The sequence below is a fragment of the Vipera berus genome (assembly GCF_964194415.1).
Source record: "Vipera berus genome assembly, chromosome: 3".
Lineage (NCBI taxonomy): Eukaryota > Metazoa > Chordata > Lepidosauria > Squamata > Viperidae > Vipera > Vipera berus.
Genome location: NC_138204.1, coordinates 108,236,736 through 108,253,508, shown reverse-complemented (window position 1 = coordinate 108,253,508; position 16,773 = coordinate 108,236,736). Strand labels below are relative to the sequence as shown.

Genomic DNA, 16,773 nt, shown 5'->3' with positions numbered 1-16,773 from the left:
CATTTGTTGGGGGGAGTACATAACATCCAGCCCAAAAGTCTCAAATCCATCTGCAAAACGTTTGCAGACGTATTTGATGACAAGCTGGGTAAATACACGCCCCCCCATTAAATTTAAGCTAAACCCAGGGGTCTTACCCATTTGCATAAAGCCCCGGAGAGTCCCATTCGCTCTCAAGCAAAAGATTGAGAGCGAATTGGATAAGTTGGTAGAACAAGGGGTGTTAGAGCCCGTGGAAGGGGGAGAATGGGAGACCCCTAAAGTGACCCCACTCAAGGCTAATGGGGAAGTAAGAATTTGTGCAGATTATAAGGCCACGGTAAACCGGGCCTTGAATCCGCATGCTTACCTGGTCCCGATGCTCCAGCATGTCCTCGCTGCAATACAGGGTGGCGCCATCTTTGCAAAGCTCGATCTTGTGCAGGCGTACCAGCAGCTAACAGTTTCCAAGGAGACAGCTGATGCTCAGACGATTGTGACACATAGGGGAGCTTTCAGAGTTAACCGTTTGCAGTTTGGCTTCTCTGTAGCTCCAGGAATTTTTCAAGAAGTGATGGAGAGGACTCTGAAAGGCATACCTGGTGTATGTCCTTATTTCGATGATGTTCTTATTGCTGGAGAATCTGAAGAGATCTTGGCTGACAGGTTGCAGGCTGTTTTAAGCAGGTTTCGCTCTGCTGGGCTCAAACTTAAAAAAGTAAGTGCAGTATTGGAGTGGCATCCACTGAATTTTTAGGGTTCAGGATTGATGCCAAAGGAATTCACCCTACGGTGAATTCCAAGGTAAAAGCAATCAAATTGGCTCCAACCCCAAATAATAAGGTTGACTTGCAAGCTTTCCTGGGTTTACTTAATTTCTATCTTGCATTTTTGCCCCACAAAGCAGCAATTGCAGAGCCTTTACACAGATTATTAGATAAGAAAACCCCATGGAATTGGACCACGGTCCATGAACAGAGTTTTAAAAACCTCAAACAACTATTGTCCAGTGACTCAACCATCACACATTTTATAGAAAACTAGCCCATCTGCATCGCGTGTGATGCATCCCCTTATGGAGTGGGCACCATATTAAGTCACATAGAGGGAAACGGGGAACAAAGGCCTATTGCATATTACTCCCGAACACTGTCAAAGGCAGAAAGGAAGTATGCACAAATTGACAAGGCAGCCTTGGCAATTGTGACAGGAATCAAGAAATTTCACGACTACCTCTATGGCAGGGAGTTCACCATTTTTACTGACCACAAACCATTATTGGGGTTGTTCACAACTGGCAAACAAACACCACAAATTCTATCCCCAAGGATGCTAAGATGGTCCATATTCCTATCTGCTTACACTTGCAAACTGGTCTACAAACCAGGCAGGGACATGGGCCACGCTGATGCATTAAGCAGATTACCGCTAAGAATCATGGAACCTGACCCAGCACCTGCGGAGCAGATCTTAGCCATCCAAGTTCTACCGGATTGCCCCCTCCAGGCAAAGGACATTGCTGCTGGCACCACAGCAAATAAGGTACTGTGCAGGGTCCAAATGTGGGTGGTGTCTGGGTGGCCGGAAAAGAGCCCAGGTCCAGAGTTTCAGGCATATTTCATGAGAAGGCATGAGTTGTCTTCTCACAAAGGATGCCTTTTGTGGGGCAGCAGAGTCATTATCCCGGAGAAGCTTCGTGATAGGGTTTTGCAGTCGCTTCACGAGGATCACCCCAGCATAGTCAGGATGAAGGCACTAGCCAGGAGTTACGTATGGTGGCCTGGTCTCAGTAAGGCCATAGAGGAGCAAGTAACAGGGTGCTACATATCTCTTTTTTATTGAAAAGTTTTACAGTACATTTTATTTTTAACAAAACAAAACAAAACCCCTCCCAACCCCTTCCCCTCTTCCCAACCCTCCCCAACACCTCCCTCCCTCCCCCTCCCCCCTCCCCAACTTCCCAGAGCTAAATACAAGGTATAAAAGTACAAACAATCATAGTCTACCATATGCAAACAACAATAAACTATTAAATCTATCGCACTTTAACTCTTATAAAATAACTACAAGCAATATAAATATCACATCAATACTTATTCAAATGCTAAGTGAAACTTTTTAGTCCCATATTTATTCTGGATATAATCAATCCATTTTTTCCACTCCACAATATATCTCTGTTGCGAATGGTCTTTCAAATACGCTGAGATCTTTGCCATTTCCGCCAGGTTGGAAACTTTTAAAGTCCATTCTTCTATAGTCGGCAGTTCTTCCTTCTTCCAATATTGCCCTACTAAAAGTCTTGCTGCCGTAATTAAATTCAACATCAACTTAATGTCCACAACAGTAGTGTCAGTAATAATGCCCAGTAAAAACAATTGTGGACAAAACTTTATCCTTTTCTTCGGAGAAGGGCGGGATATAAATGGAATTAAAATAATAAATAAATAAAATTTTAATCCAAAATGCTTTAACCTTTTTACAGGTCCACCATATATGAAAATACGTTGCATCTTCACCACCACACCTCCAACATTTAGGTTGGCAGTTCTGATACATACTTGCTAGTTTTTTAGGATCTAAGTGCTACATATCTCAAAGGTTGAGGCCAGAACAGCCACAGGCCCCCCCACACAAATGGGAAGCGACACACACCCCGTGGTCCAGGGTGCATATTGATTATGCAGGGCCTTTCTAGGGACAACTGTTTTTGGTGGTGGTTGACAGTCACTCTAAATGGTTGGAAGTAGTTCCAGTTTCTAGCATGACCACTGCAAAGACTGTTCAGGTGCACTCATGGGTTGCCTGATGTGTTGGTCTCTGACAATGGCCCACAATTCACATCTGCTGATTTCCAGGCATTCACCAGGGCCAACTTGATTAGGCACATCACATTCACGCCTTTCCACCCTTCATCTAATGGTCTTGCAGAATGAATGGTGAGAACAACTAAGGACGCATTGAGGTGCATCATCGGTGGAGACTGGCACCAAAGGTTGGCTCAATTCCTTCTGGCACAACACACCACACCATGCACAGCAACTGGCAAGAGTCCTGCAGAGCTACGTTGGGGTTGTCGCCTAATTACCAAGTTGGACAGATTACACCCCAACAGAGTGGCCGCCCAATCGGATCAACCCCAACCTGACACCACTAGAGAACTTCACATTGCAGAAAAGGTTTTGGCCTGGAACTATGGGTCAGGCCATGCCTGGATTCAGGGGGTGGTGGTTGACAAAACGGGGCCTGTATCATACATTGTAGAGGTGGAGGAAGACCGCCAGGTCAGAAGACACATAGACCAATTGAGGAGGCGGAGCCCCAAAAAACCACAAGTTTCGGAATCAAATCAACCTCAAGTTTCGGAGTCAGATCAACCTGCCTCTTCGGAGTTGGGGAAAGGGGATAACCGATCTGACACTGGACAGTTACCCAGTAACGTTGGCTGGGCTGAGGAACATCAGGCCGGGGAACCCAATGACATTGGGTGGATTGGGCTTGGAATCAGGACTCAGAGGCAGACCTGGGGGACATGGACACAGAGCAAACCCTGAAACGGTCAGCCAGAACCCATAGGCCACCGGCATACCTCAAAGATTTTGTGAGGTTTTGAGGGAGGGGTTATGACGCTTTTCAAATAACTGGATTCACACATTGGATGTTCTCATCATGTGTTTTTTTTATTGGTTAACGTTAGTGTCTCAGTATGGGGGAAGGGGTGTTATGTATATAGGGGATGTTTCCGCAGTAGTGAGCCACTGACACCACCAGGTGGCATGGTACCCTGTCCGGATTGGCAGGGTAGTCCTTGGTGGGAAATCCAGATAAGGGGATTGGTCCCAGGTATACCTGGCTAGGTATATAAGAGGGGCTAATAGCCCTTTGTCCCCAGTCATGTGTTAACTTCAATAAAGGTCTATTATGCTGAGCCCTGTTGTCCAGAGTCGTCCATGTGGTCCAGAACCCACTACACAATAGTACTAATTTTTCTCAAATGCTTGAGATCTCATAGACAAGTTGAAAATAAATCATACTGCCAGAAATTAGTCTGTTATATTTCCACATTTCTTCTTCATAGGTTCTGTCAGTGCACAGTGTGATAACCATGGCCGGTGTCACTGCAAACCTGGTGTGACAGGTAATAAATGTGACCGATGCCAGCATAATTTCCATTCCTTCTCTGAGGCTGGCTGCATAGCTGTTGGGCAAATACAGTAAGTACCTTCAGGTTTATGGAACTGTCAATCACGAATAATTGTATCTTTGTGGAAATTCAGATTTGCTTCAATAAGGCAACAAAAACAACTTTGGTTGCTTTTCTGTGTTTTTACATAAAGAAGCACTGAATCACAGCTTTCCCATTCCAATTGCTAAAAATGCTATAGACTATATAAGGGAAACTGCGTTTTTCAATTTTGCTGGTCCTAGTGATAACATATGTTTGAATTTCTCCATTTTAAAAAATCTCTTTAGGCCTACAGCATGTAGATTGCAGTAGTCCAGAAAACCACTAGTTGGCAGAGAGGTTTTCACTATTTCTTTACTACCCTCTTGTGGTGACTCAGATTTTGCAGCCCATATATAGTAGGCCAAAGCTTACTTATGCATTGGAAGACATGTAAGAACCAGAGGATACTGTCTTCTTTGTGAAAATACATTTTTTTCAGCAGGGACCCTGCAGTGGAGAAACAATTTGATAGTCTGTGTTTTATGGATGGTTGATATTATTAGGAATGCTGAAAGAATTTGATCTTTCTGTACTCAGTGGTGAACTGAACTGACCTCCTTTGCTGATGGGAGGATCAGAAGAGCTAGTCCATATGATTTTTCAGTATGAATGTTGCAATGGAATATTTGGCTCAACAACCATAATGCATTAAATATGCATATTTTGAGGGAAACTGCATTTAAAAGCAAGCATTTAAATTCTATATATTCTATGTATAGAATGAAACAATAAAAGAACATTTAAAAAAGTGATGCAAAACAAAATAATTCCATTTGCTCCTAGGTCTGGCCTGAAGACTACAAGTATACTATTTAGAAAGTGGTATATTCTTACCTTTCCATTTATGTCATAACAAGAGCAGTTCAGTACAAACATTTTTATCCAGCCAGTGACATATATGTCACTCTCACTTAATATGATATTGTCTCCAACCCAGTGTTTTTCAACCTTAGCAACTTTTAAGATGTGTGGACTTCAAATCCCAGAATTCCCCAGCCAGTAAGGCTAGCTAGGGAATTCTGGAAATTAAAGCCCAGATATCTAAAAATTGCTAAGATTGAGAAATACTGCTCCAATCTATCACTCTAGTATGATTTTCATTCAATACGCACTGTGTTTTCCCCCCCTCTGTCTGTTTATACTTCATTGTGAAGATCAACGCTTCTATCTACTGCCATGTAAAATGGGTTTACATTTGTTGCATTTAATATCTTGGTAGGGATAGACTATCAAATAAATATGTGGATAGTGATTGGGAAGTATCATCTCTTTGGATATTAAGGAAAATGGACACATTTTTCTTTAAAAAAAATCAAGGTATCCAGGGCAACCAAGGCCTACACTCGAATTAGCTTTTCAAGAAAAACAGGATCCATGATTTAAAAACTCATGTTTTTAATGCAGGCTCACACATGGAACAATGGCACATTGCTAACCTTTTCAACTTTCTTATTGTCCATGAGTGTAAGTAGGTTTTAGATTTTTAAAAATACCCAATATATTATGGCACCAGAATCCATAATTGCAACACTACAGATCTTGAAAAGCATGGCACACTTTAATTCTAATCATATAAATTGAGCAGCAATTTTATTTTAGAAAAATACCATCATTGATACAATACAAAAGGTATTTCAGTACAGATCTTGTTCTATACTGTTCTGTTCATTTTTTAATAGTTCCACTATTCTCTCTCATCAGCTAATAATAATGTGAATTTCCTGGTTCTTTTCTAGAAAAAAAATGGATGCTAAGGATGAAAGAAAGTGATCAGTAGCATGCTCACACAATACATCTGCAAAGCTAGTAGGCTTAGTCTGTAATGGACAGTCAACTGAAGAAAAGAAGTACAATTGATATGACTCATTTTTTCACACTGTTTTGTTATTATTATTTTATTTTAAGCTAAATAGTAGCAGAACAAAACACAATTATTATACAAATACATACATTCTCCAGAAAAAATGCATAAAAAGTGTTTTAAAACAATGGAAAAAAAGTATATCACTATAATTAACAATTACAATTCTATACATAGTAATCTAATGTAAATATTATTCACAAACACTGTCTAATGGATGGACAATTATACAATACTGAAGAATTTTCCATCTACTGTATGTTCAATAGTTTGAATTGAATTGACTAACTGGAGTCAGCCTTGTTTTATTCTGTTTCTTGTTTATAGAAATGCTTGCAATTTCCCCAATTGAAAACAGAAGTTAGATTAAAAGCATATTTTATTTTCTCAGGAACTCTCTGTGTAATTGTGATCCATCTGGAAGCACAGGGCAGTGCATTTCTGGACGCTGTATCTGCAAGACTGCAGTTGCAGGAGAGCGATGTGACAGGTGTGAGCATGTAGTTTCTATGGATAAAAGGTTTTGCTTTGTTTTTTGTGGGAGAGGGCATTTCTATGATTTCTCCCAAAAATGCATCAGAAAATCTATGCTTAGTGATTCCAATTCAGCTTTCAATCAGATTTTAGTGAATGAGCCCACATAAATGTATCCTGTAACTGATGCATTACTAATCAAGATTATTGAATAGAGTGAATCAAGAGTTATTTTCTCCACAGCAATTTATAAAACCTGAGTCATCCAACTATCATTGTACGAAAGCAGGGGTGTCAAACTGGTGGATGCATCAGGCACAGGCCACACCCACCCCGGCTCCGCAAAGCCAAAAAACATTGCAATACGTCACAATACGTCATGTGACATGATTGAATCTGACACCCGTGTACCAAAGGAACAGTAATGAGTGGCTCTATACTACTACAGTGATGGCTGCTTGATACTAAGATAACATTCTAATTTAGAGTTTCTCTAATTTACTACTTACTAACTTTATGATGTATGAACTTCAACTTCCAGCATGCTGGCTGGGGAATTTGGGGAGTTGAAGTCCATACCTCTTAAAGTTGCTAAAGTTGACAAACACTGCTCTAATCCTTAGATTAGAAATAGCCAAAGCCAGTACATAAAATAAGAAAGCTGGTGTGTCAAATTACAATTTTAGAGTCTGACAATTTCAGTTTCCTTGAGGAAAGATTTGTGGGTTTCAAGGTTTTTGCAAATATGCTTCTCTATAATGTCCAATTTGATAGAACAGAACTTTGGGGAGCCCAGATATATTTTTGTTCACTGCGCAACATAGTATGAAACAACTGTGTCAAGTAATTAGAGAATAAATAAAAAGCAAAGACCTGCCATTTTGGGGGGGGGAGAGCAGGAACCTGCATCAAACAACAATGCAGAAAAAAGAATTGTAGAAAAAAATGACATCTTTTCCCAGGTAATTACCATAGGTATCATCTACTTGGCCCAAATCTCAGATGATTAAATGAACCAATTCCATTGATGCAATCCATCCACCTTGTCCATTATCTTCCCCTTCTACTTTACCCAACTTTGCAAGCAGAGCTGTATCTGCCTTCATCTCATATCTAAAATTATTCTCTCCAGGGAATTGTCAGTCTTGATTTCATCCAGAACCAATTGATTGTTTGCTCTTTTCCAAATTCACAATTCAGAACTCTCTCCTTTCTCTCACCCCTTTTCAGGGTTCACATTTCACAGCCTTACATAGAAATGTCATTATCCTTCATTGTCCTGTCTAGTTTTGTCACTGCTGTCTCCTCTAGGATTAATCTCCTCTTAACTTCTCCACCCCATTATCTATCTCTATCTCTGTTTTGAGCCCATGGAAACTGTAATGTATTGGCCATAAATGTTTTAAATCACTTAAAACCTATGCGTCGCCACCTAGAGGCTAACCATATAAATAGCTGTGCAGCAGCCATTAGGGCTGCTTTTGTTCTGAGTTAATAAACTTGTTTGCTGTTTCAACACTTCATCTCGCTTAATGCCTAAAGAACAGTGGCGATGAGGGTGGGATGTGCTGCTTCATCGTAAGAGTCTGAAGTCACTAGGGGGTGAGGGCCAGCACAGAGCCTGGCAGAGACCACATTTCACCCCCCCCCTTGGTCTGCCAGCAAACCACGCTGGAGACCACCTTGCCCTAAGGATCCGTCCTAGGGCCTACGCAGAAGCCAGCAGCACAAGGCAATGTGAGCAACAAGAAATGCAAGCAACTCACCATGGCAAAAGTAGGCAAAATAAAAGAATTTGATGTCACACACCCAGAGAGATTGGCATCCTACATTTCCTGGTCGAAAATTACCTCCGTGCCAACCAGGTTGGCAAAGATGGGCTGAAGGCCGTAACCCTCCTCTGTGTGTGCGGCCTCTCCACATTCGACACTGCCAAGAACCTGGTCGCACCAACACCACTCGAGTCCATCACCTATGCGGACTTGAAGAAAAAGCTCCAAGACCACTTTGAGCCCAAATTATCCATCTAGTGTGGAGGCACGCTTTTGAGCAGTGGGAGCAACAGCCCAGTGAGTCTGCTACAGAATTCATCACTGCTCTTCGTCAAGCGTCCCGACTGCAATTTCACGGATTTGGAGGAGAGACTAAGAGACCGTTTAGTCTGTGGACTCCAGAACCGAGAGCTCCAACAAAAACTGTTTGCCAAGGAGACTCTCTTGCTACAGGAGGCCTTGAAGGAGATCAGGGTGGATGAAGCCACTGGAGGGGCTGTTAAAGCACTACGGCCCTCCAAAGGCACTTCAAACACCGAAGCCATCCACCACAAGGATGCTGAATGGATGGAAGACACCGACTCAGAATACGAAGTTGACAAGCTACAGAAGCACCAGGAGAAGGGACTGTGGTCAGCTGAGAAGGCAGTTCCATTCCTTAGATGCATGGGCTGCGGAGGCTGCCATCAACGCGCATAATGCCGATTCCGAACAGCCACGTGCCGGTGTGTGGCAAACCAGGCCACATTGCAGCCATCTGCCGAGGTCGCCAGAGGGACCATCCACAGGAAGATCCAGTCAGGAAAGGTACCGGGGCCCTGGGGCAACACCGAGTAGGGTTCTGCTCCAGCTGAAGGAGCATGTTCCGCACTGGTGCCCATTGCCCCCTTAAACAGAAACTTCGACTTCAGGTCAAGCTTCATGGAGTTCCATGCAAAATGGAACTGGACACAGGCTCAGCCATGTCCATCATCTCCATAGGGACATTCAGGCACATTTGCAACTGCAGCAACAGATGGGTCAAACTTCGGCCGTCTAATCTACTGCTCACAGACTTCCAAAACTCCCGAGTGGCAGTCAAGGGTAAAGCCACACTTCTGGTGAATTTCAAGGGGTTTGCAGGCCCACTAGATGTTGTAGTGGTGGAAGGCCAATGCACTAGTCTCATAGGGCTCGATTGGTTTGATGCATTGGGCATTCAAGTAACCGGCATTCACCCAACACAAGCGGCAGACTTGTCTTCAGTCTGCCAAGAATTTGCGGATGTTTTCAGTTCAAGCCTAGGGGAGTACAAGGGTCCTCCGATAGCCTTCAAGCTTGATCCCCTGGTAACACCAATATGGATCAAGCCTCATCAAGTGCCTTTCGCTTTAAAACCCAAAATCGACGCAGAGCTGGACAAGCTGGTCAGTCAGGGGGTATTGCAGCCAGTAGACAGTGGGGTATGAGAGACCCCCATAGGAACGCCACTTAAGGTCAATGGAGAAGTATGCGTATGTGCTGACTATAAGTGTACCTTTAACCGGGCACTTCAACAGCATGCGTACCCAGTGCCAGTTGTCAGTCATATTTTGGCATCATTTCAAGGAGGCTGTGTGTTCGCCAAATTAGATTTGGTGCAGGCCTACCAACAGCTGCCAGTGGATGAGACCATGGCAGTCGCCCAAACCATTGCCACCCATCGGGAGGCCTTCAAGGTCAAGCACCTACAGTTTGGGGTGAGTGTAGCCTCAGGGATTTTCCAGGGAATAATGGAGCACATACTCAAGGGCATTCCAGGGGTCTGCCCCTACTTCAATGATGTTCTCATTGCCGGGGAATCTGTAGAGGTTCTGGCTGAATGGCTTAGAGCCATCCTTCAGCGGTTCCACTCAGCAGGACTTAGATTAAAAAAAGAAAAGTGCAAGATTGGGGTAGAGTCAACTGAGTTTCTGGGGTTCTGCATCGATGCCGATGGCATTCATCTGGCGCACTCAAAGCTGAAAGCAATTCAGCAGGCCCCAATTCCGAAGTCCAAGGGAGAGCTTCAGGCCTTCTTGGGCCTTCTTAATTTTTATCATGCATTCCTCCCACATAAGGCAGAGCCGTTACACCAGCTCTTAGACAAAAAGGCTCAGTGGCAGTTGACCATTGTCCATGAAAGAAGTTTCACGTCAGTCAAATCACTGCTGTCCTTGAACTCTCTACTCACTCATTTTAACGAGAAGCTGCCAGTCTGCATCGTGTGTGATGCATCCCCGTAAGGGGTTGCAGCTGAGTTGAGCCATTTGTCGGCTGATGGGAAACAGTCTCCCATCGCATACTATTCTAGGACCCTGTCGTCCACAGAGCGCAATTACGTGCAAATTGACAAGGAGGCTTTGGCAATTGTGGCCGGGGTTAAAAAGTTCCATGACTACTTGTATGGCTGCCAATTCATGGTCTTTACAGACCACAAGCCTCTTCTAGGGTTGTTCACCACAAACAAACAGAGACCTCAGATTCTGTCTTCTCGAATGCTGAGGTGGTCTATATCCCTTTCAGCCTACAGCTACAGGCTGATTCACAAAACTGGCAAAGAAATGGGCCATGCAGATGGCCTTAGCAGATTGCCCCTGCCACACATGGAGCCAGCTCCAGCTCCTGCTGCATGCATCTTGGCTATTCAGGATTTGCCGGAGTCTCCCCTCCATGCTGGAGATGTAGCTGCTGAGACAGCAGCTGACAAAATGCTTAGCCGCGTGTTAAATTAGTTGGATGGTTGGACAAATGTCCACTAGACAACCTCAGAGTCCTGGTGTACTCAGCCTGTCAGGCAAGCAGGTAGACCGGGAGATCCCTGCAACACTTAGACGTTCTGAATGGCCAAGAATTTCAGAGTTTCTTCATGAGGAGAGATGAGCAACCCAGAATCCTTGAGTCTGCACGAGGGCCATCCGGGAATAGTGTGGATGAAGGCACTTGTGAGGAGCTACCTTTGGTGGCCAAGGGCAGATAAGGGGCTAGATAAAGGGCTTTGGTGGCCAGGGCTAGATAAAGCTATTGAGGCCCAAGTACATGGTTGCTACACATGCCAGCAATCCAGACCGGAGATGCCGCAGGCCCCTGTCCACTGATGGGAGGACAATCACACACCATGGTCAAGAATCCACATCAATCCACATCCACATGGTCAAGAATCCACATTTCAGGGACAGCTGTTTTTAATAGTGGTCAATAGCCACTCTAAATGGTTGGAGGTTGCACCAGTTCCCACTATGACTACTGCCAGGACCATCCAGGAACTGTGCAGAATCTTTGTAACACACGGGCTTCCAGACATCTTAGTCTCAGACAATGGGGCTTAGTTCACCGCTTCGAAATTCCAGTCCTTCCTCAGGGCAAATCTCATAAGGCACGCCATGTCAGCTCCCTTTCACCCAGCATCGAATGGCCAAGCGGAATGCATGGTCTGCACAACCAAGGAATCCCTGAAACAGATCGTCACAGGGGATTGGCACCACAGATTGGCTGATTTCTTGCTCTGCCAGCACACAACGCCCTGCATCGCCATGGGAAGGAGCCCAGCTGAGCTCCGATAGGGCTGATGCTTGATCACCAAGCTGGACAGGCTTTTTATTATTAAATGTAAATCCAGATTTTTTTTCTTTGCCCATTTTTATTTTTCTAATGAGCCTTCTAACTCTTGTGTACTTCAACACCATAAGAAAATGGTGTCCTCGGTCTCAACCCGTTAGTGATTCAATCAGCAATTATGAATTCTAGCTGTCGTCTCCACCATTCCTGTTAGTGTTATAATGGATTTGCTGTGCAAGTTAAACAGATAACAGATATGTGTATGTCTCACTCCAAAATTATTTCTTACAATACGTTTCTGTTCATTGCAAAGGCCTCAGAATGATCAAGTACTCTGGCAAATGCACTAGCCTTAATATATTCCATATTTTAGCACAAATGATTCAGTCAAAGGGGCTTTTCTGTAGTAAATAAAGCAAAAGTAAAAAACCTCTTTAAATTTTCTTGCTGTTTTATCCATCAACTATTTGATCTCTTGCCCTTCTGCCTTTTCAAAAAGGTACTTGAACATTTTGCATTTATCTTTCCATGTATGGCTCAACTGTTCTTTGTACAATTGTAAGCAAAAGTTTGCTTGCATGAGGAAGGAACTGATACTTTGCACATTCTCTTGCATCTACTTTCTTAGTATAATTATACCATTGTTTACACATTTCTCAGCCACAAAAATATTGTTCCTTATTTGCTGACAAGGGGCATTTAGCACTTGCCTCTTCTCCTGCAGTTTTAAATAATTGCATAAGTATACCATTCCAGGTGTTTTGATTTCTCTAATATCCTTGGACCCCTGTGATGAGCCTAAGTCAAGCATAACTGTATAGGCTTACACTTCAGCATGCTTAGTCTCTGACTTTCCTTTCTGTAAAGGAGAAGGAAGGATCTCTATATAAAGTATCATGTTTGATCATGCGTAGGCCTTAGAAAGCTAGAATTGGTTGAAGCCCTATTTCAGAATTCACATAGTGGCATAATCACGTAGTCTAAACCTAACTTTTTACCAGAGCAGCAATCCTAGGACATCACCTCTTGCATGTAATTCAGCTTTAAAGAATTCTGCCCAAATTTTTCTTTAAAATTCTGTACTGTTTTAGCATCTTTTCAGGCAGCTGAAGAAATCAAAGGTATCTGTCAGCCAAATGTTTATGTCTGTAATAAAGTATGCAGTTAAGCTAAATTGCTTATCAGCCTGGAATCTTCCTCAGAAAGATCCAGGCCAAACCTATATTAGATTTCAAGTACATTCTGTCCTTTTTAGCCAGTTATTACAACTTTCTCCAAAGCACATACAAGTGAAGGAGTCTCTTCTTGTTGCAAAGATTCACACCTCACACTCAAAGATCTTAGAGCAGAACAACACATATTCATTTCATCTTATCTAAGATCAAGAGTCTTTGAATCTATCTGCTTGGGAATGTTTTGCCAAGAATGAAGTATGAAAACAACCAAAGTGTTGTGATGCTCTGTTTGTTTTCTAGCAGCATCCAGTTAAATGTAAAATTCCACTTCACTTTTATGTCTGTTGTTAGCTGCAAAGTCGTGTTCGACCCATCGTGACCCTATGGACAATGTTCCTCCAGGCCTTCCTGTCCTCTACCATCTTCTGGAGTCCATTTAAGCTCATGCCTACTGCTTCAGGGACTCCATCCAGCCACCTCATTCTCTGTCGCCCCCTTCTTCTATTGCCCTCAAACTTTCCCAGCATCAGGCTCTTCTCCAGTGAGTCCTTCCTTCTCATTAGGTGGCCAAAGTATTTGAGTTTTAGCTTCAGGATCTGGCCTTCTAAAGAGCAGTCAGCGTTGATCTCCTCTAGGACTGACAGGTTTGATCACCTTGCAGTCCAAGGGACTCGCAGGAGTCTTCTCCAGCACCATAGCTCAAAGGCCTCAATTCTTTGGCGCTCGGCCTTTCTTATGGTCCAACTTTCACTGCCATACATTGCAACTGGGAAGACCATAGCCTTGACTATACGCACTTTTGTTGACAGGGTAATGTCTCTGCTTTTTAATGTGCTGTCTAGATTTGTCATGGCTTTCCTCCTGAGGAGCAAGCGTCTTTTAATTTCTTGGCTACAGTCCCTATCTGCAGTGATCTTGCAGCCCAGGAAAATAAAATCTGTCACTACCTCCATTTCTTCTCTATCTATTTGCCAGGAATTGAGAGGGCCAGATGCCATGATCTTGGTTTTCTTAATGTTAAGTTTCAACCCAACGTTTGCACTCTCCTTCTTCACTTGCAACAAGAGACTCTTTAGTGCTTCTTCACTTTCTGCCATTAGAGTGGTATCATCTGCATATCTTAGGTTGTTGATATTTCTTCCGGCAATCTTAATTCCAACTTTTGATTCATCTAGCCCTGCCTTTCTCATGATGTGCTCTGCATATAAGTTAAATAAGCAGGGCTACAGTATACAGCCTTGCCAGACTCCTTTCCCAATTTTGAACCAATCAGTGGTTCCGTGTCCAGTTCTCACTGTTGCTTCTTGGCCCACATATAGGTTTCTCAAGAAACAAATAAGATGGTCTGGTACGCCCATCTCTTTAAGAACTTGCGAGAGTTTGTTATCATCCACACAATCAAAGGCTTTAGCATAGTCAATGAAGCAGAAGTAGATGTTTTTCTGGAACTCTCTAGCTTTCTCTATGATCCAGCGTATGTTGGTAATTTGATCTCTAGTTCCTCTGCCTCTTCGGAATCCTGCCTGTACTTCTGGTAGTTCTCGATCTACATACTGCTGGAGTCTAGCTTGTAGGATTTTAAGCATAACTTTACTAGCATGAGAAATGAGTGCAATGGTGCGATAGTTTGAACATTCTTTGGCACTGCCTTTCTTTGGAATTGGAATGTAAACTGATCTTTTCCAATCCTGTGGCCACTGTTGAGTTTTCCAAATTTGCTGGCAAATTGAGTGTAGCACTTTTACTGCATTGTCTTTTTAAGATTTTGAATAGCTCAGCTGGAATACTGTCACCTCCACTAGCTTTGTTGTTGCTCAGCTTTTCTAAGGCCCACTTCACTTCACATTCTAGGATGTCTGGCTCAAGGTCAGTGACCACCTAATTGTGATTACCAGGGACGTTAAGCTCATTCTTGTATAGTTCTTCTGTGTAATTTTGCCACCTCTTCTTAATCTCTTCTGCCTCTGTTAGGTCCCTGCCATTTTGGTCCTTTATCATGCCCATTTTTGCATGAAACGTTTGTTTCATCTCTCCAATTTTCTTGAAAAGATCTCTGGTCCTCCTTATTCTATTGTTTTCTTCTATTTCTTTGCACTGTTCATTTAAGAAGGCATTCTTATCTCTTCTAGCTATTCTCTGGAATTCTGCATTCAATTGGGTGTATCTTTCTTTTTCTCCCTTGCCTTTCACTTCCCTCCTTTTCTCAGCTATCTGCAAAGCTTCCTCAGACAGCCATTTTGCTTTCTTGCATTTCTTTTTCTTTGGGATGGTTTTGGTTGCTACCGGTTGTACAATGTTGCGAACCTCTGTCCATAGTTCTTCAGGCACTCTGTCTATCAGATCTAATTCCTTAAATCTATTTGTCACCTCTACTGTATATTCAACAGGGATATGATTTAATTCATACCTGAGTGGCCTAGTGCTTTTCTCTACTTTCTTCAGTTTAAGCCTAAACTTTGCAATGAGAAGCTCATGGTCTGAGCCACAGTCAGCTCCTGGTCTTGTTTTTACTGACTGTATAGAGCTTCTCCATCTTTGACTGAAGAGCATATAGTCAATCTGATTTCTGTGTTGACCGTCTGGTGATGAAGCCTGTGCCCTGCTTCATTTTGTACTCCAAGGCCAAACTTGCCTGTTATTCTGGTTATCTTTTGGCTTCCCACTTTAGCATTCCAGTCCCCCATGATGATAAGAACATCATTTTTTGGTGTTAGTTCTATAAGGTGCTGTAGGGCTTCATAGAACCGGTCAATTTCATCCTCTTCAGCACTGGTGGTTGGGGCATAGACTTGGACTACTGTGATATTGAATGGTTTGCCTTGGATTCGAACTGAGATCATTCTGTCATTTTGAGGACTGTATCCCAGTATTGCTTTTCCTACTCTTTTATTGACTATGAAGGCTACTCCATTTCTTCTGAGGGATTCTTGCCTGCAGTAGTATACCTGATGGTCATCTGAATTAAATTCACCCATTCCTGTCCATTTTAGTTCGCTGATACCTAGGATGTTGATGTTCAGTCTTGTCATCCCTTGTTTGACCACGTCCAGCTTTCCTTGATTCATGGATCTTACACTCCAGGTTCCTATGGAGAAAGAATCTTTACAGCATCGGACTTTCCTTTCACCACCAGACACATCCATAGCTGAGCATCCTTTCGGCTTTGGCTCAGTCACTTCATTCTTTCTGGCGCTACTAGTACTAGCCCTCTGCTCTTCCCCAGTAGCATATTGGACGCCTTCCAACCTGAGGGGCTCATCTTCCAGCATCATATCGTTTTGCCTTTTGGTACTGTCCATAGGGTTTTCATGGCAAAGATCCTGGAGTGAGTTGCCATTTCCTTCTCCAGTGGATCAAGTTTTGTCAGAACTCTCTGCTATGAGCTTTCCGTCTTGGGTGGCCCTGCATGGCATAGCTCATAGCTTCATTGAATTACGCAAGCCCCTTCACCACGACAAGGCAGTAATCCATGAAGGGGTTTTATGCCTAACAACTTTTAATTATTAATACCTTTTCCATACTTTGTGCTTTTATATTTGTTGACATGAATATGAAGTATTTATCATGTTTACAGCCTAGTACGTACTTAAATTATGGTCTGAAAATATACAAAATGCAGATACTGAACAAGGGGGCAAAGTATCTGACTATATCCTTAGATATAATTAATTTGGCTATTTCAATTTCTGATGGATTATGAAAAAGAGTTGATATTTACAATGTGGGGCT

General features: G+C 43.0%; 1 protein-coding gene across 1 annotated transcript in view; it reads left to right on the top strand.

The window, feature by feature from the left end:
• LAMC2 (laminin subunit gamma 2) overlaps nucleotides 1-16,773 on the top strand; it is an 83,988-nt gene that overhangs the window by 33,417 nt on the left and 33,798 nt on the right. The window contains exons 3-4 of the mRNA XM_081323234.1: nucleotides 4,058-4,193; nucleotides 6,460-6,558. Of these exons, the coding sequence (XP_081179360.1) occupies nucleotides 4,058-4,193; nucleotides 6,460-6,558 (235 nt within the window). The remainder of the gene's footprint in view (nucleotides 1-4,057; nucleotides 4,194-6,459; nucleotides 6,559-16,773) is intronic.